Source organism: Physeter macrocephalus, chromosome 11, assembly GCF_002837175.3.
Source record: "Physeter macrocephalus isolate SW-GA chromosome 11, ASM283717v5, whole genome shotgun sequence".
Classification (NCBI taxonomy): domain Eukaryota; kingdom Metazoa; phylum Chordata; class Mammalia; order Artiodactyla; family Physeteridae; genus Physeter; species Physeter macrocephalus.
This window is the reverse complement of record NC_041224.1, coordinates 494,109-521,489: the sequence shown is the minus strand read 5'-3', so window position 1 is coordinate 521,489 and position 27,381 is coordinate 494,109. Positions and strand designations below refer to the sequence as shown.

At 37.6% G+C, this 27,381-nt stretch overlaps 1 protein-coding gene across 1 annotated transcript in view; it reads left to right on the top strand.

The window, feature by feature from the left end:
- The window catches only part of LCA5 (lebercilin LCA5), a 59,643-nt gene extending 34,625 nt beyond the window's left edge, over positions 1–25,018 (top strand). Inside the window, exons 4-8 of the mRNA XM_024133066.3 lie at positions 16,989–17,126; positions 18,067–18,163; positions 18,872–19,014; positions 21,547–21,679; positions 23,599–25,018. Of these exons, the coding sequence (XP_023988834.1) occupies positions 16,989–17,126; positions 18,067–18,163; positions 18,872–19,014; positions 21,547–21,679; positions 23,599–24,461 (1,374 nt within the window). The 3' untranslated portion in view covers positions 24,462–25,018. The remainder of the gene's footprint in view (positions 1–16,988; positions 17,127–18,066; positions 18,164–18,871; positions 19,015–21,546; positions 21,680–23,598) is intronic.
- The last annotated feature ends 2,363 nt before the right edge of the window (positions 25,019–27,381 follow it).

Below are 27,381 nucleotides of genomic sequence, written 5' to 3'. Positions count from 1 at the left end.
GTTGTTACGTCTCCTTTTTCATTTCTAATTCTATTGATTTGAGTCTTCTCCCTTTTATTCTTGATGAGTCTGGCTAATGGTTTATCAATTTTATTTATCTTCTCAAAGAACCAGCTTTTAGTTTTATTGATCTTTGCTATTGTTTCCTTCATTTCTTTTTCATTTATTTCTGATCTGATCTTTATGATTTCTTTCCTTCTGCTAAATTTGGGGTTTTTTTGTTCTTCTTTCTCTAGTTGCTTTAGGTGCAAAGTTAGGTTGTTTATACGAGATGTTTCCTGTTTCTTAAGGTAGGATTGTATTGCTATAAACTTCCCTCTTAGAACTGCTTTTGCTGCATCCCATAGGTTTTGGGTCGTCGTGTCTCCATTGTCATTTGTTTCTAAGTATTTTTTGATTTCCTCTTTGATTTCTTCAGTGATCACTTCGTTATTAAGTAGTTTATTGTTTAGCCTCCATGTGTTTGTATTTTTTATAGATCTTTTCCTGTAATTGATATCTAGTCTCATAGTGTTGTGGTCAGAAAAGATACTTGATATGATTTCAATTTTCTTAAATTTGCCAAGGCTAGATTTGTGACCCAATATATGATCTATCCTGGAGAATGTTCCATGAGCACTTGAGAAAAATGTGTATTCTGTTGTTTTTGGATGGAATGTCCTATAAATATCAATTAAGTCCATCTTGTGTAATGTATCATTTAAAGCTTGTGTTTCCTTATTTATTTTCATTTTGGATGATCTGTCCATTGGTGAAAGTGGGGTGTTAAAGTCCCTTACTATGATTGTGTTACTGTCGATTTCCCCTTTTATGGCTGTTAGTATTTGCCTTATGTATTGAGGTGCTCCTATGTTGGGTGCATAAATATTTACAATTGTTATATCTTCTTCTTGGATCGATCCCTTGATCATTATGTAGTGTCCTTCTTTGTCTCTTGTAATAGTCTTTATTTTAATCTGTTTTGTCTGATATGAGAATTGCTACTCCAGCTTTCTTCTGATTTCCATTTGCATGGAATATCTTTTTCCATCCCCTCACTTTCAGTCTGTATGTGTCCCTAGGTCTGAAGTGGGTCTCTTGTAGACAGCATATATATGGGTCTTGTTTTTGTTTCCATTCAGCCAGTCTGTGTCTTTTGGTGGGAGCATTTAATCCATTTACATTTAAGGTAATTATCGATATGTATGGTTCTATTACCATTTACTGAATTGTTTCGGGTTGTTCTTGTAGGTCTTTTCCTTCTCTTGTGTTTCTTGCCTAGAGAAGTTCCTTTAGCATTTGTTGTAAAGCTGGTTTGGTGGTGCTGAACTCTCTCAGCTTTTGCTTGTCTGTAAAGGTTTTAATTTCTCCATCAAATCTGAATGAGATCCTTGCTGGGTAGAGTAATCTTGGTTGTAGGTTTTTTTCCTTCATCACTTTAAATATGTCCTGCCACTCCCTTCTGGCTTGGAGAGTTTCTGCTGAAAGATCCGATGTTAACCTTATGGGGATTCCTTTGTGTGTTATTTGTTGTTTTTCCCTTGCTGCTTTTAATATGTTTTCTTTGTATTTAATTTTTGACAGTTTGATTATTATGTGTCTTGGCGTGTTTCTCCTTGGGTTTATCCTGTATGGGACTCTCTGTGCTTCCTGGACTTGATTGACTATTTTCTTTCCTATATTAGGGAAGTTTTCAACTATAATCTCTTCAAATATTTTCTCAGTCCCTTTCTTTTTCTCTTCTTCTTCTGGGACCCCTATAATTCGAATGTTGGTGCGTTTAATGTTGTCCCAGAGGTCTCTGAGACTGTCGTCAGTTCTTTTCATTCTTTTTTCTTTTTTCTGCTCTGCAGTAGTTATTTCCACTATTTTATCTTCCAGGTCACTTATCTGTCCTTCTGCCTCAGTTATTCTGCTACTGAGCCCATCTAGAGTATTTTTCATTTCATTTATTGTGTTGCTCATCGTTGCTTGCTTCCTCTTTATTTCTTCTAGGTCCTTGTTAACTGTTTCTTGCAATTTGTCTATTCTATTTCCAAGATTTTGAATCATCTTTACTATCATTATTCTGAATTCTTTTTCAGGTAGACTGCCTATTTCCTCTTCATTTGTTAGGTCTGGTGTGATTTTATCTTGCTCCTTCATCTGCTGTGTGTTTTTCTGTCTTCTCATTTTGCTTATCTTACTGTGTTTGGGGTCTCCTTTTTGCAGGCTGCAGGTTCGTAGTTCCCGTTGTTTTTGGTGTCTGTCCCCAGTGGCTAAGGTTGGTTCAGTGGGTTGGGTAGGTTTCTTGGTTGGGGGGACTAGTGCCTCTGTTCTGGTGGATGAGGGTGGATCTTGTCTTTCTGGTGGGCAGGTCCACGTCTGGTGGTGTGTTTGGGGATGTTGGTAGCCTTATTATGATTTTAGGCAGCCTCTCTGCTAATGGATGGGGTTATAGTCCTGTCTTGCTATTTGTTAGGCATAGGGTGTCCAGCACTCTACGTTGCTGGTCATTGAGTGAAGCTGGGTCTTGGTGTTGAGATGGAGATCTCTGGGAGATTTTTGCTGTTTGATATTGCATGGAGCTGAGAGGTCTCTTGTGGACCAGTGTCTTGAATTGGTTGTCCCACCTCAGAGACACAGCCCTGATGCTTGGCTGGAGCACCAAGAGCCTTTAATCCACATGGCTCAAAATAAAAGGGAGAAAAAATAGAAAGGAAAGAAAGAAAGAAAGGAAGGAAGGAAGGAAGGAAGGGAGGAAGAAAGGAAGTAATGAAGGAAGGAATAAATCAAGAAAGGAAGGAAGGAACGAAGGTAGGAAGAGAGGAAGAAATGGAGGAGGGAAGGGAGGAAGGAAGAAGATAAAATAAAGTAAGATAAAATAAAGTTATTAAAATAAAAAATTATTAAGAAGAAAAATTTTATTTAAAAAAAAAAACGGTTCAGTCAGAACCCTAGGACAAATGGTGAAAGCAAAGCTATACAGACAAAATGTCATACAGCAGTACACACATACACACTCACAAAAAGAGAAAAAGGGGAAAATAATAATATATCTTGCTCCCAAAGTCCACCTCCTCAACTTGGGATGATTCGCTGTCTATTCAGGTTTTCCACAGATGTAGGGCACTTCAGGTTGATTGTGGAGCTTTAATCCGCTGCTTCTGAGGCTGCTGGGAGAGACCTCCCCCTCTCTTCTTTGTTGGCACAGCTCCCGGGGCTCAGCTTTGGACTTGGCCCCGCCTCTGCGCGTAGGTCGTCTGAGGGCGTCTGCTCTTCGCTCAGACAGGACGGGGTTAAAGGAGCAGCTGATTCAGGGGCTCTGGCTTAGGCTGGGGGGAGGGAGGGGTACGGATGCGGGGCGAGCCCGCGGCAGCAGAGGCCGGCGTGACGTTGCACCGGCCCGAGGCGCGCCGTGCGTTCTCCCGGGGAAGTTGTCCCTGGATCCCGGGACCCTGGCAGTGGCGGGCTGCACAGGCTCCCGGGAGGGGCGGTGTGGAGAGTGACCTGGGCTCGCACACAGGCTCCTTGGTGGCGGCAGCAGCAGCTTTAGTGGCTCATGCCCGTCTCTGGGGTCCGCGCTGATAGCCGCGGCTCGCACCCGTTTCTGGAGCTCCTTTACACAGCGCACTTAAACCCCTCTCCTCGCGCACCAGGAAACAAAGAGGCAAGAAAAAGTCTCTTGTCTCTTTGGCAGCTCTGCGCCCGTCTCTGGAGCTCCTTTAAGCGGTGCGGTTAATCCCCTCTCCTTGCGCCCCAGGAAGCAGAGAGAGAAAAAAAAGTCTCTTACCTCTTCGGCAGCTCCAGACTTCTCCCGGACTCCCTCCCGGCCAGCCGTGGCGCACTAGCCCCTTCAGGCTGTGTTCACGCTGCCAACCCCAGTCCTCTCCCGGCTTCCGACCGAAGCCCGAGCCTCAGCTCCCAGCCCCGCCCTTCCTGGCGGGTGAGCAGACAAGCCTCTCAGGCTGGTGAGTGCTGGTTGGCACCGATCCTCTGTGCGGGAGTCTCTCCGTTTTGCCCTCCGCACCCTGTTACTGTGCTCTCCTCCGCGGCGCCCTACCCAGGTACGTGGGGTGTTTCTTGCCTTTTGGGAGGTCTGAGGTCTTCTGCCAGCGTTCAGTGGGTGTTCTATGGGAGCAATTCCACGTGTAGATATATTTATGATGTATCTGTGGGGAGGAAGGTGATCTCCGTGTCTTACTCTTCCGCCATCTTCTCTCCGCCCCAATAATGTCTTTTATGCCACTTTACTCCTTCAGTACAAGGTCCAGACTAGAGTCAGGTAGTGTGTTGGTTGTCTAGATGTCTTTAGCCTTCATTAATCTGGAACATTTCCTCATACTTTCGTTGTCTTTTTTACAACATTCACATTTTTGAAGAATATGGTACCCCATCCCTTTTCATTTAATAGAATGTTCTTAATTTGCAGTTCTCTGATGTTTTATTGTTATTAGACTGAGGTTTTTGTATTCTTGGCTAGAATACTGAATAGGTGATGTAATTTCCTTCTTAATATATCACAGCTGGAGGTACATGATCTTCACCTATCCTTTATTGTTGCTGTTAATTTTGATCACCTTACCAATGTATTGCTTGATTTGTACACCATATATACAACTACTATTTTTCCCCTTCAGTGAAACCAATAAGCAGTCTGTGGTGAGCCACTTGGAATTTATATATCTTATTCCCCATCAAAATTTAACATCCATTGATGATTCTTTCCTGATCCAGTCTTTATCTTGATGGTTTTTCCAGCTCTATCTCTTTTTTTATATCTTTTTATATTTTTCTTTCTGGAAAATTCTTAGCCTTTTTGTTTTGTTTTTCAATATTGTTTTTTCCCCCACTGTGTCATTATCTTTTAAATTCCTATTACACTATATAAAAAGTTTATAAAGAATATGGATGGCCAATAAACATAAAAATTAACTTCAGTATTAATCCAAGAAATACAAATTAAAATATTAATATCCTTTTTTGCTAGTCCAATAGATTTAAAAATTTCAGTATCCAGTTATTTCAAGAATATAGTAAAATAAAGGCTAGTAGACTTTTGAAGAGAATGTAAATTGTTACAATCTTTCCAGCGGGCATTTTGGTAATGCTTTTGAAAAGCATTAAAATCGTATAAATGTCTGTCAACCCAGAAACTTAATTTCTTAACATTTATCCTGAGGAAATAATAAAAAATAAGCTTAAATTTATGTGTAATAGGATGTTCACCATAGGAAAAATTGGAAGTACTCAAACGTTGAGCAGAATATGATTAAATAAATTTTGATAATCTATAAAATAGAATGTTATCTCATTAAAAATTTTTGTGATATTAGTGTGTTTATTAACATAGGCATTTATGATATTATTTACTGAGAAAAACATATAAAAGTCTCAAATTATACACACCAAAATGCTGGCAGTGATTATCACAGAGTGATAGACTGTCACTTTTTAAAATTTTCTGTTCTTTGTGATTTTATAATATTTTAAAGTAAACACTTATTACATTTGTAGTAAAATTTTATAATTATATCAGTAAAAGGCATTTTTTCATCCAGATGTTAGAAATGGTATCTTGACAACATATTTAAAGAAAATTTTTTAATTGAATAAATTTGACATGTAACATTGTATGATAAATTTAAATAAATTTAAGGTGTATAGTGTGTTACTTTGATACACTTAAATATTGTAATATGACTGTCATCGTAGTGATGTTTATCAGTGTTACATAATTTTAGTGCAGTATTATTGTCTACATTCATTATATGATGTATTAGACCTCTATGGCTTATTTACTCCTCGTTACAAGTTTGTACCCTTCAACACCATCAGTTATCCCCCCAGCCCTCATCCCCTGGTAACCACCATTTTACACTCTTGTTTTTACAGGTTTGACTTTTTTAGATTCCACACATAAGTGATATTGTGCAGTACTTGTCTTACTCTGTCTCAGTTATCTTGCTTACTATATTGTGCTCAAGGTCCATCCATGTTGTCACAAATGGCACAGGATATCCTCCTTTTTCATGGCTAAAAAAATTGTTATGTGTATATATAGTCACATCTTTTTATCCATTCATCCACTGATGGACATTTGGGTTGTTTCCACATCTTGGTTATTGTGAATAATGCTGTGATAAACATTGGAGTGCATGTATTTCATGAAAATCCTGTTTTTATTTCCTTTGGGTATATACCCAGAAGTGGAATTGCTGGGTTGTATGGTAGGTCTATTTTTAAATTTTTGAGGCTCCTCCCTATCATTTTTCATAGTGGTTGGACCAGTTTACATTCCCACCAACAGTGTATGAGGGTTCTCTTTTCATCACATCCTTGCCAGCACCTGTTGTCTCTTGCCTTCTTGAGAGCCATTCTAACAGGTGTGAGGTGATTATCTCACTGTGGTTTTGATTTGTATTTCCCTTATTGATCATCTTTCCATGTGCCTGTTGGCCATTTTGATGCCTTCTTTAGAAAAATGTCTATTTAGTTCTTCTGCCTATTTTAAAAATTAGATTGTTTGTATTTCTGTTAGTGAGTTGACTGAGTTTTTTATATATTTTAGATATTGACCTCTTATCCAATATATGGTTTGCCAAAATTTTCTCTCATCCTGTGTGTTGTCTGTTCAATTTGTAAATTGTTCCTTTTGCTCTTCAGAAGCTTTTGAATTTAACGTAGTTCCATTTGTTGATTTCTTGCTTTTGTTGTTTGTGCTTTTGAGGTCATGTGCAAAAAACCATTGCCAAGATTAATAACAATGAGCTTCTTCTCTGCATTTTCTTCTAGGAGTTTTATGGTATCAGGTCTTATATTTAAGTCTTTATTTATTCCGTTTCAGTTTAATTTTTGTGAGCAGTGTAAGATAAAGGTCCAGCTTCATCGTTCTGCATGTCTTCTTTCCATTTTTCCCAGCACCATTTGTTCAAAACACTATTCTTTCTCCATTGCGTGTTCTTGGCTCTCTTGTCAAATATTAGTTGACCGTATATGCTGGGACTTAATTCTGGGCTCTCTATTCTGTTCCATTGATCTTGGTATCTATTTTTGTGCCAGTACCATACCGTTCTTATTACTTTGGCTTTGTAGTATAGTTTGAAATCAGGACGTGTGATATCTCTGGCTTTGTCCTTTTTTTCTCAGGATTGCTTTGCCTATTTGTATTCTTTTGTGGTTGTACATAAATTTTAGGATTGTTTCTTCTGTTTCTGTTAAGAATATCTTTGGTGTTTTGATGGGGGTTGCATTGAATTTTTAGATGGCTTTGGGTAGTATAGCCATTTTAACAATATTAATTCTTCTAATATATGAATATGTTATGTCTTTCCATTTGTGTGTTCTTTGGTTTCTTTCAGCAAAATCTTGTAGTTTTCATTGTACAGATCTTTCACATCCTTTGTTAAATTTTTTCTAAGTATTTTATTGTTTTTGATGCTATTATGAATGGAATAGTTTTCTTTATTTCTTTTTCAGTTGCTTCATTTTAAGTGTAAAGGAACACAATTGACTTCTGTATATTGATTTTATATCCTACCATTTTACTGAAATCATTAATTAGATCCAACAGTTTTTTGATTGACTCTTTGGGGTCTTCTATATAAATGATTGTATTATCAGGAGATAGTGACAGTTTTATTTCTTCTTTTTTGATTTGGAAGCCTTTTATTTCTTTGTCTTGCCTAATTGCTCTAGCTAGGACTTCCGGTACTGTATTGAATAGTAGGGGTGAGATTTGTATATTCTTGTCTCTTGTTCCTGATTTAAAGGAAATGCTTTCAGTTTTTCTCCACTGAGTATATTGTTAGCTGTGGGTTTGTTGTATATGTCCTTTATTATGTTGAGATGCATTCATTCTCTCTGTGCCCAATCTGTTAAGGGTTTTAATCATAAAAGGATTTTGTCAAATACTTTATCTGCATCTTTTGAGATGATCACATGAATTTTAGATTTCATTTTATTGATGTGATGTATTTGCATCTTTGTGTTTTCATCTTTGCATCCCAGGGATAAATCTCACTAAGCCATGGTGTATAATCCTTTTAATGTGTTCTTGAATTCAGTTTGCTAATATTTCATTGAGAATTTTTGCACCTATATTCATGAGGGATATTGGTCTATAGTTTTCTCTTTTTTTGTGTGGTATCCTTATCTGATTTTGGTATCAGGGTATTGCTGGCTTCTTAGAATTTCCGAGTTCAGAAGTGTTCTGTTCTCCTCGATATTTTGGAACAGTTTGAGGAGGATTGGTGTTAATTCTTTAAATGTTTGGTAGAATTCTCCAGTGAAACCATGTGGTCATGGAGTTTTCCGTGTTGGGAGATTTTTTGGTTTGTTTTTTTTAATTTAAATTTTTAAAACTAAAGTATGGTTGATTTACAATATTATATTAATTTCAGGTGTACAGCATAGTAATTCAGTATTTTTACAGTTTACATTCCATTAAAAGTTGTTATAAGATAATGGCTATAATTCTCTGTGCTATATAATATGTCCTTGTTGGTTGTCTATTTTACCCATGGTAGGTTATATCTCTTAATCCTGTACCCCTTATTTGCCCCTCTCCCCTTCCATTTCCCCTTTGTTAACCACTAATTTGCTTTCTAGATCTGTGAGTTTGTTTCTGTTTTGCATATACATTCATTTGTATTGTTTTTTAGATTCCACATATAAGTGGTATCATACAGTATTTGTCTTTCTCTGATTTCTTTCACTGAGCATAATATCCTCTAGGTCCATTCACATGGCTGCAGTTGGAAGAATTTCATTCTTTTATGACAGGAATATTCCATTATGTGTGTGCCTGTATATACACACACATACATACATATATACATATCACTTATTTTTTATCCATTCATCTGTTGATGGGCACTTGGGTTTTTTTCATGTCTTGACTATTGTAAAAAGTGTTGCTATGAACATTGGGTGCATGTATCTTTTTAAATTACTGTTTTAGTTTTGTTTATGGACCTATACCCAGGAGTGGAATTGCTGGATCATGTGGTAGTTCTGGTTTTAGTTTTTTGAGGAAACTCCATACTGGTTTCCATAGTGGCTGCACCAAGTTACATTCCCACCAAGGGTTCTCTTTTCGCCACATCCTTGCCAACATTTATTATCTGCATTATTTTTGATGATAGCCATTCTGAGAAGTGTGAGGCAATATCTTATTTTGGTTTTTATTTGCATTTCTCCAGTAATTAGTGATGTTGAGCATCTCTTCATGTGCCTGTTGGCCATCTGTATGTCTTCTTTAGGAAAATGTCTGTTCAGGTATTCTGACCATTTTTTGATCAGATTGTTTGTTTGGTTTTGGTGGTTTCATTTCTTTTGAAATGAAAAGACAACCTATAGAATGGGTTTTAAGTTTTAAACTTTTAAGTTTAATTACATCTCATTTGTTTCCTCTTGCTTTTATTTCTTTTACCATAGGAGACAGATCCAAAAAAATATTGCTAGGATTTATGTGAAAGAGGCTTCCACCTATGTTCTCTTCTAGGAGTTTTGTGGTTTCAGGTCTTACATTTAGATCTTTAATCCATTTGAGTTTATTTTTGTATATGTTGTAAGGAAATGTTTTAATCTCATTATTTTACATGTAGCTTTCCAGTTTTCCCAGCACAACTTATTGAAGAGACCATCTTTTCTCCTTATATTCTTGCCTCCTTTGTCATAGATTAATTGACCATAGGTGCATGGGTTTAGTTCTGGGCTGTCTATTCTGTTCCATTGATTTATGTGTCTGTTTCTGTTCCAGTACCATGCTGTTTTGATTACTGTAGCTTTGTATTATAATCCGAAATCTCGTAGGGTAATACCTCCAGCTTTGTTCTTTTTTCTCAAGATAACTTTGGCAATTTGGGGTCTTTTGTGGTTCCATATGAATTTTAGGATTACTTGTTCTAGTTCTGTGAAAAATGTCATGGATTGCATTAAATCTTTAGATTGCTTTGGGTAGTATGGCCATTTAACAATATTAATTATTCCAGTCCAAGAGTATGGGATATCTTTCCATTTCTTTTTTTATCTTCAATTCGTGTTTTATAGTTTTCAGAGTGTAGGTCTTTCACCTTTTTGGTTAAGTTCATTAGTAGGTATTCTATTATTTTTGATGCAATTTTAAGCAGGATTTTTTTACTTTCTCTTTTTGATAGTTTAATATTGGTGTATAGAAACGCAGCGTATTTTTGTATACGTATCTTGTATCCTACAACTTTGCTGAATTCATTAATTCTAATAGTTCTGGGGTGGAGACTTCAGGGTTTTCTATGTAATGTATCATGTCATCTGCAAATAGTGGCCATTTTACTTCTTCTCTTCCAATTTGGATGCCTTTTATTTCTTTTTCTTGTCTGATTGCTGTAGCTGGAACTTCCAATACTATGTTAAATAGAAGTGGTATGAGTGGGCATCCTTGTCTTGTTCCTGAATTTAGTGGAAAGGCTTTCAGCTTTTCACTATTGAGTATGCTGGCTCTGGGTTTGTCATAAATGGCCATTATTATGTTGAGAGTTTTTATCATGAATGCGTGTTGAATTTTATCTAATGCTTTTCATGTGTGTCTTTTGAGATGATTATATGATTTTTATCTTTCCTTTTGTTAATGTGGTGTTCACATTGATTTCGAATATTGAACCATCCTTGTGACCCTGGAATAAATCCAACTTGATCATGGTGTATAATCCTTTTTACATATCGCTGGATTCAGTTTGCGAGTACTTTGCCTGAGGATTGTTGCATCTATATTCCTCAAAGATTTGGTCTGTAACTTTCTTTTATTGTAGTGTCTTGTTTTGGTTTTGGCATCAGGGTAATGGTGGCCTTGTAGAATAAATATGGCAGTGTTATCTCTTTAGTTTTTTGGAATGGTTTGAGAAGGATAGGTATAAGTTCTTTAAATGCTTGGTAGAATTTCCCCATAAAGCCATCTGGTCCTGGACTTTTGTTTGCTGGGGTTTTTTTTTTTTATTACAAAAAAACTGCTTGACTCAGTTTTGGCAGGCTGTATGTTTCTAGAAGTTTGTCCATTTCCTCTAGATTGTCCAGTTTGTTTGCATATAACTGTTCATAGTGTTCTCTTATGATTTTTTGTATTTCTGTGGTATTGATTGTTATTTATCATCTTTCATTTCTTATTTTGTTCATTTGGGTCCTCTCCCTTTTCTTCTTGGTGAACGTGGCTAAACTCTTATCAATTCTGTTTATCTTTTAAAAAAAAGCAGCTCTTGGTTTCATTGATCTTTTTCTACTTTTTTTAAATCTTTATTTCCTCTGATTTTTATTATTTCCTTCTCCTGCTGACTTTGAGCTTTACTCTTTTTCTAATTCTTTAAGGTGGTAGGTTAGGTTGTTTGAGATTTTTTTTGCTCTTGAGGAAGTCCTGTATTGCTATGAACTTCCCTCTTAGAATTGCTTTTGCTGCATCTCATAGATTTTGGAAAGTTGTGTTTTCATTTTCATTTGTCTTGAGGTATTTTCTTATTTCCTCTTTGATTTCATCAGTGGCCATTGTTTTTTTAGTAATATGTTGTTTAATCACATGTTTGTTCTTGATCCACTTTTCTTTCTGTAGTTGATTTTCTAGTTTTGTATTGCTGTGGTTGGAAAAGATGCTTGGAATAATTTCTGTCCTCTTAAATTTGTTGAGGCTTGTTTTGTGACTTTGTATGTGATCTGTACTGGAGAACGTTCCATGTGTGCTTGATAAGAATGTGTATTCTGCTTTTTTTGCATGTAGTCTCATGTAGATATCAATTAAGTCTAACTGGTCTGTTGTGTCATTTAAGGCCTCTGTGCCTTATTGATTTTCTGTCTTGGTGACCTGTCCGTTGATGTCAGTGGAGTGTTAACATGTCATACTATTGTTGTATTGTTGTCAATTTCTTCCTTTATGTCTGTATTTGCATTATATATTTAGGTGCTCTTGTATTGGGTGTGTTTATGTTAACAAGTGTAATGCCCTCTTGTATTGATCCCTTTATCATTGTATAAGGCCTTATTTGTCTTTCATTGTAGTCTTTATTTTAAAGTCTGATATGATTTTGTCTGATATGAGTATTGCTACCCACACTTTGTCATTTTTGTTTGCATGAAATATCTTTTTCCATCCTATCACACTGTGTGTGTCTTCACCCCTGAAGTGAGTCTCTTGTAGGCAGCATATTCAAGAGTCTTGTTTTCTTTTTTAAAAAAATCCAATCAGCCACCTTGTCTTTTTTTTGTGTGTGTGTGTGTGTGTGTGTGTGTTACACGGGCCTCTCACTGCTGCAGCATCTCCCGTTGCGGAGCACAGGCTCCGGACGCACAGGCCCAGCGGCTATGGCTCACGGGCCCAGCCGCTCCGTGGCACGTGGGATCCTCCCGGACCAGGGCACGAACCTGCGCCCCCTGCATCGGCTGGCGGACCCTCAACCACTGCGTCACCAGGGAAGCCCCACCTTATGTCTTTTGATCAGAGCATTTAGTCCATTGACATTTAAAGTAATTATTAATAGGTACATACTTATTGCCACTTTATTACTTGTTTTCCAGTTGTGGTTACCATGGGGTTCATATATGTTGACTCATAATTATATCTACTTGTTTTAAACTGGTAATCATTTAAATTCAAACACATTCTAAAAGATCTACATTTTTTACCTTCGTAACCCACATTTTGTATATTTGATATCATATTCTACATCTTCTTGGTTATCCCTTAACTGTTTATTTTAGTTATAGTTGCTTTTATACTTTTTTTGTCTTTTAATCTACATACTGGCTTATTTAAGTGATCTTCAATCCTTACTGTGTATTTGATTTTCCTACTGGGATTTTCCCTTTCCTACAGATTCTTACCTCTTTTCCATTTAGAGAAGACCCTTCAACATTTCTTTTAGGGTAGGTTTAGTATGCTGAATTCTTTTAGTTTTTGCTTGTCTGAGAAGTTCTTTATCTCTCCTATTCTAAATGATAATCTTGCTGGGCAGAGTATCATAGGTTGCAGGTTTTTCCCTTTCAGGATTTTGAATATATCATGCCTATCCCTTTTGGCCTGCCAAGTTTCTGCAGAGAAATCAGCTGATTGGCTTATGGGGATTCCTTTATATATGACACTTTGTTTTTCTCTTGCTGCCTTTAGAATTCTCTTTAACTTTTGCCATTTTAATTGTATATTTTGGTGTGGGTCTGTTTGGGTTCATCTTGTTTGGAACCCTCTCTGCTTCCTGTATCTGGATATCTGTTTCCTCCTTCAGGTTTGGGAAGTTTTCAACCATAATTTCTTCAAATCCATTTTTGATCCCCTTCTCTCTCTCTCCTTCTGGAACCCCTATAATGCAAATGTTGGAACACTTAATGTTATTGGAGAGATCTCTTAGATTGCTTTCACTTTATAAAATGTGTTTTTCTCTCTGCTGTTCTGATTTGGTGATTTCCATGATTATATCTTCCAGGTCAATTATGCACTTTTCCGTCTGACTTAACCTATTCATTCCTTTTAGTGTGGTTTTTTGTTGTTGGTTTTTTTTTTTGTTTTTTTTTTGCGGTACGCGGCCCTCTCACCACTGTGGCCTCTCCCGTTGCGGAGCACAGGCTCTGGATGCGCAGGCTCAGCGGCCATGGCTCACGGGCCCAGCCGCTCCGCGGCATGTGGGATCTTCCCGGACCGGGTCACGAACCCGCATCCCCTGCATCGGCAGGTGGACTCTCAACCACTACGCCACCAGGGAAGCCCCTTTTAGTGTGTTTTTTATTTCAGCTGTTGAGTTTTTCATTTCTGATTGGGTGGGGTTTTTTTATGTTTCTAATTCCTTGTTAAAATGTTCAGTGTTTAGATGAATTCTTTTACCTAATTCAGTTAAGCTTTTTATTACCCATGTTTTGAATTACTTATCTGTTGTTTATTTCCATTTCATTATTTTTCAGGTTTTTTTTCTTGCTCTTTGAACTGAGAATAGTTCCTCTGCCTTTTAATTTTATTTTTCTCTGCTTCTACGAACTAAGGTGAAGCAGTGACCTTTTGTGGTCTTGAAGGGGTGTTCTTATTTGGGAGTGTCCCTATGCAGGCTGCACATGCCCAGTGCCTTTGGTGGGAGGGCTGGATTTGATGTGGATGCCAGTCACATCTTTCCTGATGTTGTGCTGGCAGCTCTTACCTTGGTAGTGGGGTGTGACTGGGGACGGAGGGGCTAGAGCTGGCTCCTGGTGTGAGACGGGGCTTTCTCTCTGTTCAGTGGCTGTCACCTCTCTGTCAGGGGCAGGGTCTGATCCCAAGCTGCTGAAGCAGAAGCCCTTTGTGTCAGGCTCAAGCTGCCTCTGTTCCCTTTACGTCTGTGTTTTTCTCTCTCCCAGCACCAAGACCTTTGCCCCAGAGTAGGGAGTGCTGAAGCGAGTGGGGCCTTTCACATACAGAGGTTCAACGCACAGCTTGTGTAGGTGTCTGTGGCTCCTTCCGATGCAACCCATGGTAGAGTCTTTTCCCTGGTCGTGGCTGTCCCACATCCAGTGCCACACTGAGGCCCAGACTGAGTAGAGCCAGAGCATTCACTGCTGCACGGTGAGGTGGCCGTGGGAAACCCAGCAACCACCCAGACCTCTCCTCAGAGGCAAGACCCCTTTTCCCCGCACCCCAGCCTCCACTGTGCTCCACAGGGGAGGGGAGCCTGAATGGTTTCTCTGCTTTTATGGGGTTGGGAGGTGTTGAGGTGTGGTACGGTGGGGCCCAGAGTGGCACGGTTGTGGGAAATCCGGCAGCTGCTAGAGCGGACCTCTCTTCTCCCTGCTTCAGAGGCAGGCCAGTGCTCACACCTCATGCGTAGAGTCCAGGCTTCTCCAGCCTTTCTATCTGTCCAAGCAGTCCAGGAGGCTTGTCTCCTCCACATAGGACCCCAGGACTGGGACACCCAGTCTGTGGCTTGACCTACTCACTCCCCAGGGTGGGTATCCACCTTTGCAATTTCTTATTTCCTCTGAGTTCCCTCCCAGGAGCACAGGTCCCTACCCGATCGCTTTTCTTCCATTCCTGTGTGATCACCTGTGTATCTCCCTTACAGCCTTGGTTGTACAGTCCTTTTTCCAGTTTCCAGTTAGTTTTCAGCGAGAATTGTTGCACCTGTAGGTGTATTTTTGATGTGTTCATGGGGGGGAGGTGAGCTCCACGTCCCCTTGCCTCCACCATCTTGATCTTTTCTCTTCCATGTTGGGAGTTTTTTGATTACTGATTCAATCTCATTACTCATTAGTCTGTTCAGATTTTCTGTTTCTTTCTGATTCAGTCTTGGTAGGTTGTGTGTTTCTAAAAATGTATCCATTTCTTCTAGGTTACATAGCTTTTTGGCATATAATCTTTCATACTAGTTGCTTATGATTCAGTGCATTTCTGTAGTTCAGCTGTAATGTCTCCTCTTTCACTTCTAATTCTCTTTTTCCCTTAGTCCAAGTAAAGGTTTGTCAATTTTGTTTATCTTTTCAAAGAACCAGCTCTTAGTTTCATTGATCCTTTCTGTTGTTTTTCTGGTCTCTATTTCATTTATTTCCACTCTGATCTTTATTATTTCCTTCCTTCTGCTAACTTTGGGCTTAACTTGTTCGAGTTCTTGAAGTGTAAAGTTAGGTTGTTTATTTGAGATCTTTCTAATTTCTTAATATATGCATTAATGCTCTAAACTTCCAGCTTTTACTGCATCCCACAAGATTTGGTATGTTGTATTTCCATTTTCATCTGTTGTGAGATAATTTTTTAATTTCTCTTTTGATTTCTGTTTTGACCTAATGGTTGTTTAGAAGTGTGTTGTTTAATTTCCACATATTTATAAATCTTTTCACTTTCTTCTTCTTCTTGATTTCTATTTTCATACCATTGTGGTCAGAAAAGATAGTTGGTATGATTTTATTCTTCTTAAAATTGCTAAGATTTGTTTTGTGGTCAGTATGATCAATATTGGAGACTGTTCCATGTGCACTTACGAAGAATGTGTATTCTGCTGCTGTTGGATGTAGTGTTCTGTATATGTCTGTTAGTCCATTTGTTTTAAAGTGTGGTTCCAACATTTCCTTGCTGATTTTCTATCTGGACAGTCTTTCCATTGCTGATAGTGTGGTATTGAAGTCCCCTACTATTATTGTATTGTTGTCGATTTCTCCCTTAATATCTATCAGTATTTGCTTAATATGTTTCGGTGCTTGGGTGTTGGGAGTGTATGTGTTTTTTTAAAAAAATATTTATTTATTATTTTTGCTGTGCTGGGTCTTCGTTGCAGCATGTGCAATCTTTTACTTGTGGCATAAGGACTTCTTAGTTGCGGCATGCAGACTCTTAGTTGTGGCATGCACGCGGGACCTAGTTCCCTGACCAGGGATCAAACCACGGCCCCCTGCACTGGGAGCACAGAGTCTTACCCACCGGACCACCAGGGAAGTCCCAGGAGTGTATGTGTTATGATTGTTGTCTTCTTTATGTGTTGACCACTTTATCATTAGATAATGACCTTCTTTATCTTTTGTTACCCTTTTTGCCTTGAAGTCTATTTTATCTAAGTATGACTATGCCCACCTTCTTTTGGTTTCTGTTTGCTTAAAATATCATCTTCCATCCTTTCACTTTGATCCTGTGTGTCTTTAGAGCTGAAATAAGTAAAAACTGGGATGATGATCTTTGCACCTTGAATAGTGCTGTGTAATTTTACACAGCTGCCTCAGTTTCTATTTGCCCAAACAATGATTCCCAAAAGCCAGTGCTTCTCATCACATCCTTTGGCTGTCATTTGCTCCCAACTTAAATGACTATCCATGTGCTCTTGATGCAGCTGCTTAAGAATTTATCTACAAATCATTGTGGAAAACAGAGGATTAATAGGCTAAGTATCTTACTAAATTGTTGGTAAATCTATGCTCCATTTTATTGTATGTTTATGGACACTAAGCCCAACTGATTTGTATGTCTTCTTTAGTACCACTAAAAATGTCATTTTGACATTAAGTGCAGTATTTTACTGTTGAATTATTTTTTAAGTACTATTTTTAATGTATTTATACGCATATCATAGGAACTATCAAGAAACCTTGAGCTAAGTACTAACAGTTTCCAGCGACAGTTGCTTGCTGAAAGGAAAAGGGCATATGAGGCTCATGATGAAAATAAAGTTCTTCAAAAGGAGCTACAACAACTATATCACAAATTAAAGGTAAGCATTTTATTTTAAATGGCATCATTTCTCCCTATGTTTTATATTAGATGAAGACTCTATTTTAAAACATTGTTATCATTTACATTTGGAACTTTGGTACAATATCATTTACAAAATTCTAATATTTTCTTTGGCACTTATAAAGAAAATATTTGTTAATATAATCACTACAACCAAAAATGAGACATTAGATACACTAATAGGAATGATATAACTGAAAAAAGTTATAAAATCCTGCAAGAAAGTTATGGGAACTAGAGTTTTTCTGTGTTGCATGGTTGAATAATTCAGCGTTCTTCCTCAGATAACCCCACGATTGATTATTTTTAAAGTTGTTCCAAATAATGCCCTTCCTTTTCACAGTGTTTAGAGGAAGCGTTAGAATTAATTAATTCTGTTAAAGTAGGTGTTCTTAATTCTATTCAGAGGTCATTGATGGGTTGAAATTTTGTGCAACATTAAGTGTTTATGCATTGTCTTGCATAGAATTTTCATTTTGTTAATCAAATTCTCAGAGAAAGCCATAGCCGCAACATGGTGAAGAACACTTGTGTTTTAAAAAATGGTCTAATTTTTAACTTGCCATTAATTTGGAACCCACATTTGAGAGATGCTAATTAAATTCTTTGTGTGGCTAAGCCTGGAAGTCAGTTGAAAACATTACTATCTCATGTAGGAGTGGGTAGAAAATGAATTTTGCCTTATTCTGATTTTCATGACTGCTAGTGCATATTGGACTTTCACTGGAGAATCATTGCTCTACTGTAACCTAAATGTCCTAAAGACGTTCCTTTCTATATAGTTGGTAGTTACAAAGGGAAGCTGAACTTAGGTATATTCCAATTTGGTGAGGAAAATACCAGTTGAAAAGATGAGGATTTTTGTTTTATTTTAAACTGAGACTCTACGTTCTTAATTGTGTTGGGTTTGTTTTCAGGAAAAGGAGAGAGAACTGGACATAAAAAACATATATTCTAATCGTCTGCCAAAGTCTTCTCCAAAGAAAGAAAAAGAAATTACATCAAGAAAAAATGGTATAGTAGTTATTATTGTTGAAAAACATCATAGTTATTAATAATAAAATAAATTAATTTTGAAGTAGAAGGAAGATGAAGGGAAAGAACTTTATTGAAATAAATTTCCTTATAGGTACTTTTCAGAAATCCTTTCACTTTCTCAGTTTTTTCCCTTGAGGTCATTATAGTTATGTTTTACATAATTAAAAATTTTTTCTTATTATAACTTATTTTTCTAAACTTTTATGAAAAAATATAAGCATACCCTAAACAGGAGATTATAGTATGATAGACCTTTATTTATGTATCACCACCTTTAACAGTTATACATTTTACTAATTTTATTTCACCTATATTTTCTACTTTTTTTCTAGAGTATTTTAATGCATATCCCAGCTGTCATTTCATTTCACTCATAAATACTTTGGTATTTTTATGCATATTCTTACTTTTTTAAAAAAACCAAAGTGTAATTTCCTTCTTCTCTGATTTGCAAAAAGTTAAAAACATAAACTTTGTAAAAGTGTAATAGATTTATCCCTCAGAGTTGTCCTCAAATGACAAAATTGCCAGTAAATCCTAGAAATAAAAACAGTAATAGTGAGTAGTCATGGAGCTGAGAATCGTGCATTTTCTCATTTAGAGGGTGAACATACCAGTTGAATTCCATATATCTTAGCACTGTTCAATACGATTAGAAAAATTCTTCTATAATTTTCATGGTAGCTGCGTGCCAGAGTGATTTTACAAACCAGTGTACAAAAGAAGTACAAACCAGTGAAGACTTCGAGCTGGAGGAATATCCTGTAACACCACAAACAGTTATGTGTTATGAAAACAAATGGAAAGAACCTGAACGTCTTTCTTTGGTGAGTTTAGCAATATGATTAGGTACTAAACTGTAGGTTTGAAGTTATTCCTAAATGCACAATATCAAACATTTAAAAATTTCAGCAATGAAGCTAGTGCCATGGCTGTATAAATACGCAACTAGCCTTTTACAGGGAAAGAGATACACTGCATCTTTCAGATGCTTCAGAAATGTCAATTGTACTTTCTAGGTTGGAGGGAGAAGAAAACAAAATTGTCTAAGTTTCTGACCTTTTATGTCTCTTACCAGATAGTCTCTAAAAATCCTTCTGGCTTTTATGTTTAATAGCAAGTTATAGTAGCTATCAAATGATTTGTTAGAATTTGACTACATTTAACTTTTTTGGCCTCCTGTGTAAGAGAATTTTATAGTTTAGCTGAATGTCGAGCAAAGTAATTGCAGTGGAATCTGACTTTATATCATTCAACTGAGAGTGGAATTCAGGAGGTCCGTATTGCATCTTCATTTAGAAGGACTCATACTGAGTACTGGAAGGTCCTTGTCTCTAATAGGGTTTTATCTTTAGTGTTTACAGTTGAAACTCTAAAGAAAACAATATAGAGGGATCCTGCATATTTCATATAATACTATACTTTTGATACTACTTGTAAGTATCCCAGGGATCCTGAGATCTCTTCCTTTGTGTGGACTGAATTGATTCCTGTGTGTCCTCTAGTTTTTTGGGGTTTTTTTCCCTTTATTTTGTTTTTGTTGTACAGTTTAGATAAGTTTAGCCGTATCTGCTAGGTGTGTTTCCTCCTATATTTACAAATCCTTGAGACTGGATCATGTTAATTTTCGGGGGGAAAGGTAAAGTGTGGAATAGCAAAGCAGTTCTTAATTTTAGAAGGGTTAAAAGGCATTGCCCTTCGTAAGATTCGGCACAGCAGCAACAGCAGCCTGATACGGTGAAAGAGGCTATAGCCCTGGGGCTAGCGCCACATTCTAATGAAACTGCGGTTCCAACACTGCAGTGACCTGTGCCGCTTGTTGGAGCCTCAGTTTGCCGATCTATAAAACAAGCGGGGGTTACCCTTCAGGGCTGTGGTAATAACTAATCGCGAAGTTTATAAAGCTCTGAAGACGAATCCTGTCACTTTAAGGGGTCCCAGCAAATGGGAGCCCTGTTAGTAAAAGTATAGGCTGTTGCTGTCGGAAAGAGACCCAGAATACAGTGGCTCAAGCGAGAGAGAAGATTCTTTCTCTTGTAATAAACCGAAGGTCAGTGGCTAGTCCAGGATAGGTAGACACCTTTGTTCCACGGTAGCCATCTTTGTTCCACGGTAGCCATCCTCTGTCTTATTGTTTTTCGATCATAAGGCGTGTAACCACCTCTGTGTGGTTGCAATTGTCTTATCATACCTGGGAGAAGGAGGAATGAGGAAGTGGAGGGCAAGCAGCTTTTGTTTTTATAAATGTGATCAGAAGTTGCATACATACTTCCGCTCACATTCCACTCGTCCTGTCTAGCTGCAGGGGAGGCTAGCAAATGTGGTCTCCAGTTAGGCAGCCCTGTGCTCTGCTAAAACTTAAGGGATTCTGTAACAAAAAGGAAGAAGGGGAAAATGGATACTAGGAGGCGATTCTCTACAAATCCACTAGTAATAAATTTTACTTTTATTAAGAAAAATTGCACACACACGTGAAAGGGACCATAGAAACAATAAATTTTAAGTTTACATTTTTATTTGATTTAAATATCATAAGATTTAGTAATTGGAGACCTTGGGCATAGTATAAACTTGAAAGATTCTATGCCATTGTCACTGCCGGTGTTACAGCTCAACACCATATCGCTTGGCCTTTAATAGCTGATGAATAGCCTTTCTTGGTTAACTGAATTCATCAGATTTTGTTGTGAAATATGCAAAGCAAGGATACCTTTTTTTTTTTTTTTAATAAACATTTATTTATTTTTGGCTGCGTTGGGTCTTCGTTGCTGCGTGCGGGCTTTCTCTAGTTGCGGCGAGCGGGGGCTGCTCTTCGTTGTGGTCGCGGGCTTCTCATTGCGGTGTCTTCTCTTGTTGCGCAGCACGGGCTCTAGGTGCGTGGGCTTCGGTAGTTGTGGCTCGTGGGCTCTAGAGTGCAGCCTCAGTAGCTGTGGCGCACAGGCCTAGTTGCTCCGCGGCACGTGAGATCCTCCCAGACCAGGGCTCGAACCCGTGTCCCCTGCATTGGCTGGTGGATTCTTAACCACTGCGCCACCAAGGAAGCCCAGTAAGGATACTTCTGATACTTGTCTCTTCAGAATTCTATGTAGGGTATTGGCTTTGCTTCCATTATATTGGTTCTGATATGTTTTCCAAATGCCTCTTTAAGAATTTTAACTAAAGTAAGAAATAATCTTGTGTGCTTTTGAAAATCTTTCAAAGGTGGTAACTTGTAGCTTGCTGCTTTAGAAATGGAAAATTTGCTTTAATTTCTAACAGTTGGGATTGTGCTTAATGGGAGATAAATCTATGATATTTAAATTGCTTTTCCCCCCTTTTCCTGCATGTGAACTTGCATTTTTTAAAAAAATGTATAATAGGATCTGGAATCTCAAGAGAGAGATGATCATGAAGAAGCAGGGCTTCTAAACCCAACTGTGGAAAGAGAAGACAAATTTGGTAAAGATCAAGGACTCCATGCCGTGACACAGGAGGCAGAGAAGCTGGAGGATGGTAAGAGAGAGTTTAAGCACGTGATAAGCCAGCATCCCTTGGAAAAGAAAGGGTTAATATCCCCTAATAAATATCTTCTAGCTGAACGTGAATTGGTTGTACAGAACAAGAAAAGGTTGATACAGTGGTGGGGGGAGTCTATCAAGCATCACAAACATTTGAATGAAGTTACTAAGGAAAGAAAAAGAATGAAGACTGTAAGTCAGTTGCTATTTGGGTTTAGGGGATAGAAACAAGTTACCTTCAGAAGATTCAGATGCAGTAGAATTCAGTTGAAAGGGGAAAAAAATTCTTTGTGTATTAACTAAAGCTTGATGAAGAGATAACTGAAAGACAACCCTGTTTATTGGCTTAACCTTGAGACTGTCTAGTCTGTAGACCAGCCCAAACATTAAAATCAATGAATTGTGAGGCCTTGAATATATTCCTATAATTTTTCTTCGGTTTTAATATATAAAATAAATCTGTAACATATTCAACCATTAATGTGGAAGTTTAGTGAACCAATTCACATAGTTTCAGATACTGGAAATGAAGTTCAGGAATAAATTCATTTCCATTTGGGTAAAATGTCTTAAAGGTATAAGCGAGAAGGATCCCAGACTCTAATCCTTTGCATGTATTTTATTAATTATGTATAAGCTGCTTACAGAGAAATACTGTTTTTCCCTTGAAGTTAACAAAAAATCATGACCTGATTGTTGCTTAGAGTATGTATATTTTTGTGTGTGTATTTAAAACAATCTAACAGTTGAAATAGAAGCCACATTTATATCACTGTTGGCTAAACCACAAAGGAAGATGCTTGCACATGTTAAACTACAGAGTAGAAAACAGGTATTACGGTCAGTTCTGTCTAGGAACCAGGAAAAGGAATAAAGTAACAGAGGACTATCACTTCTCCTTGTCATTTTTGACTGATTTTTTTTTTTCCTGGAGTCTGTGTGGAATGATCTGGTTATCAGTGAGAATATGTGCCATTTACTAAAGTTACCAAATGCGTAGTGTTCTTACATGTTTAATATTTTTAGTTTTTTCATTTAGAAATCCTTTCAAAATTATAGTAAAGTGGCAATAATAGCCAGAGAAACACTTAAGAGTAAGTTGTATACTTCATGGCCATATCCCGTATCCTAAAATACTTTCATATGTATTTCTCCAAAATAAGGACATTCTCTTTTATCATTCCAGTATAGTTTAACTTCAGGAAATTTAACTTTGATGCAACACATTTCTCCAATCTGCCGTCCACGGTACAGTTCTGTCAGTTGACACAGTATTGTCCTTTATAGCATTTTCTTCCCTTTAAGATGTGATCATGAATTGCATTTAGTTCTCATATCTTTTCAGTCTCCTTTCATCTAAAACAGCTTCTCAGCCTTTTAAAAATATTTTGTGAGATTAACATTTTTCATGAACACCGACCCAGTTTTTTAATAAAATGTTTCTTGTTTGTTTGGGGTTTATCTGAAGTTTTCTGTTAATTAAATTCAGGTTATTGCATCTTCTGTCAGAACACTACATGAGTGATGTGGCCTTCTCAGGGTATGACATCCAAAGGTTCCATTTATTTTTAAATTTAAAATAAAAGTCTTTGCTCTACCCATCCCACCATCCTCCATTCAGTGTACAGCACACTGTTAGGTATAAAAAATAGGCAGAGAACCTTCTTCCTCACCCCTAACTTGAAGAACAAAATTTTTTCTGTAGTTGTGAATCTTAAATACATATTAAGCATATATTATTTCTTGAAACCCTGAATATCAAGTATAAAAATGAAATTTATGGTGTCCACCCTCACTGTACTGATCATACGCAAATTAGATAAAGCTATTGTTTTGTAAAAGATGAGAGTTGTTTTCTTATTTGAAAATACTGACTACCGTAAAATCCCATTTTTTAAATTTGATTTTATACAGAGCGGGAAAGAGGAGAACTTGCTAAAAAGCAAAAGGAAAAGACATCTTTGTTGGAGAGAGAAGAAAAGCCAGTGTTGGAAACTGGAAGATACCAAATGGAAACGTACCAAATTCAAAATACTGATAAATTGGAAGAAGAGGAAGAAGAAAGGCTAAAGAGAGAAATGCTACTTGCTAAACTGAATGAAATCAGCAGAGAACTCCAAGGTTCTCGGAATCTAAAATATCCTTCTCTGCCATTGCTTCCTGATTTGGAATCAAAACTGCTCTCCCCAGAGAGAAAGCCCAAAACACGCACATTCTTTGAATCCTCAGAGAGATTATTTAATGGGTATCGTTTGCAAGACATCAGTCTTTTCAGTACAAAAGGAGATGGTCAGAATCCGGGCAGTATCGGAAAACCAACCTCTCCAGATGAGCTTGCATTTGGTAGCTATGTGCCTTCATTTGCGAAAACATTAGGGAAGTCAAATCCAGTTAGCCAAAAAGGTAGCCTTTTGGATTTCCAGAGAAACAATATAGAGAAATTTAGTAAAGACAGTGTCGATTTAATTACAAGAAAAGAGAAAAAAGCTAATCTGATGGAACAGCTATTTGGTGCCAGTGGCGGCAGCAGCATTTCCTCTAAAAGCAGTGACCCAAATTCTCTGGCTGCCACCAATGGAGACTTTGACCCTCTAAATTTTCTCCCTGGGGATAAAAGCAGCAGGGGTAGGGAATATGATGATGACGATGACTTTTTCTTCAGCGAAGGAAGAAGTTTTGATCCAAATAGACACCAATTAAAACATGCAGACAATAAACCAGCAGGAAAATCAGTTGATTCTGTAGAAGATGAAATTGAAGAAGTAGCACTGAGATGACTGACTAGAGTGTATATTTTTTCCACTTGTAAATATTAAAATGTTTTAATACAGTATTTATTATAAACCTAGACCTTTTAATAAATATTAAGAAATCCTTATTAAGCAATAGTTTTTAAAGCATAAATACAGCGGAAATAAAAAGTAGATCATATCACACCGCATAGCTGGTTTGCCAAGGATGAAGCATGCTCTTTTGACTGAAACCGAAAATAGAGATGCATCTTTACTTTCTTTTTACAAATAGGTTTTACCTCTGAATCAGCTCAGTGGGGAGTTTTACTCCATTGGTGTACGTATTCATTTTCTATTTTATCCCTAATTTATTTATTTATTTATTTTTGGCCCCCATCGTCTCTTGAGCTAAATCCAGTCTTCCCGCTGACTGTGGAATGGAAATGAAGAGTGCGAGGCTCTGTTGGGAAGCGTGGCGAGGCTGAGGTACTCTTAAGTGGAACAGTGACAACATGGGGGCTTCCCATTCCTCTGGAAGTAACCACAGTTAAATGCTACTCATTTCCCAATTACAGAGTCTCGTTAAATCACTTACCTACAACTGCGCTGGGAGGCGTGGCGAGGCTGAGGTACTCTTAAGTGGAACAGTGACAACATGGGGGCTTCCCATTCCTCTGGAAGTAACCACAGTTAAATGCTACTCATTTCCCAATTACAGAGTCTCGTTAAATCAATCACTTAGCTACAACTGCGCTAATACATTAGGTTGAATTCAGAAGAAGTTTGTCTGTTTGGGTGGACAGTTCCCTGTCATGGCTCCCAGAGGCTTGGGTGCAGTGTAATCAGTAATTCGTTTTCTTGATCTCCTACGCTTTTTGTATCTCAGTGACTAGATGTGAGAGTTCATACCAAATACGCGGAATAGAAGAAATTTCATCCCAAAATAGCAAGATTTTCAACTCAATTATGTTTCCAGAGTAACATAACTAGGAAATTTTAATACGTACTTTTAAGATTTGAACTTAACTGTCAAACCAAAGAGACAACCATAGTGTGATACTAGTGGACTTCCAGGGCTAATTTTAAAGCAAGCTTGGTTAAAATTGTTTTAGAGATGGGGCTCCTGCCTTGCTGAGTAGGGTGGTTGATTTTCTGTTGAAAAGTGTTTGGTCTTTTGCTGTTTGTAGCTCACTTAAGCTGCAGAGGAGCTGATGACCTTGGATTATGCTGGGCACGGTTGGTCTTTAAGAAGCAGTAATACACCACCAACCAAGGAGAAAACACAGTTCAGATGAAGAGTGGTGGAAATAGTGCGTCAGGGGAAGAATGAATAAATGTTGATTGGCACTTATTCTAAAGTGAACTGTTGTTTTCAAGAATTTACTACATATTTGCTCATAGTATGGTTTCTCACGCCAAGCATACATACTGGTGAGGGGACTAGAGTTACTGTTTTATCTTGAGTTCTTCTAAATGCTTATTTATTTTTGAATATAATTTCACAATTATTTGACAAGACTGACCTGGTTAGGTCTCTAATTAAAAGATGTTACCACCTAGCATCTTCTAGATTGTGTTCCTGTTATTTACTGGGAACTGAATCTCTCAAAAGTGCTAAACTATGTTAAAAATTTTCTAATAAAGAGTTTTCTATGACTGATATAAATAAGCATTTAGTATATTGTAAATCATTCTAATATATGTAAACCACAATATTGTAGTGCAGTTCTTGATAAAATATTATTATGTAATGTTAATTTTGTTCACAGCTGCTAATTTTTCAGCCAAAAGTATTCTCATTTTTAGGGTTTTTTGGTTCTAAAGGCTTTTGTTAAAAGTCCTTCAGTAAAGTTTTATATTCAGGTCATTTTAGTTAGTTAGTCTCTTGCTTTTTTCTACCTGATGTTTTCTAGTCTTTTTAACCAGATGCAATAAGGCAGAATTATTAAATTAAACCTAAAATTAAGTTATAGACTTAGAAGCATTATGGTGTTAAGCATTAAAATTGGAGCTTGTACAGAACAGGTTTTTCTTTATGAACAAACCTTAGTGAATAACGAACTTTTTTTCGCTAAATGTCAAGTTAAATTTATTTGCACTCAGAACTCTTATTAATAAAAATTTGAAACACAGTATGACTCTTTGTTTGAATGATACCTTCCTTAGGTCACTTGGGAAGTATATAGTGGAAATAGGACCTGCAGGGTTTTTATTTCAATTCACCTTTTTAAATTTTCCTATTCAGTATTTTTAGTTGAAGTAGGTGAATCTGCCCTCAGGCGGGTTAGACACTATGCTTAGTCTTATCAGATAATTACAGTCTTAGTGAATTCTTTCACCCTTAATAGCTGTCCTAATGGCATGTATTGCTTATAATATTAAAAGGCGGGGGGCAAGGAGGACTAGATGGAATCATAAAATAAACACTGGAGGGCTGACTCCCTGCTTCTCTGATTCTCATCCCCACCTCCCTTTCAGACACACTAAACTTCCGCTGTGCCTGGCTGGGTGTCAGCTTGGGGAGAGCCTGCAAGTCGGCCTGGTGAGAAGGGGGTGGGAAATTTGTACATCGGTGACACTGTGGATTTTTTAGGATTAAAGAAGTTACCATAAATTGTCAAGAAAGGATCTGCTTTTAAAGCTTTTGCCTTTCACGATACACAGTAAATGCCCCTTTCACATGAAAGTCCCCTTTCGTATCACTTGAAAGTGGTTTTTTGTTTTGTTTTTTTGAGCAAAGAGCATGTCACGTATTCATTCACTGCCCGTTTGAGTGTTCCCTGGGGGGTGCGCGGCAAGGTACGAGGTGCCCGGGGGGGTGGGCGGTGGGGGGGCAGCAAGGCCCTGCCTCTCCCTCGGTGTGGACACCCAGCACGTCGAGCCGGGCTGCGTCCCTGACCTTCCGTCCACTCCCTGGGCGGCCTTGGGCTCCTTAGCAATTACTCATCTTTTATAATGCTTCCTA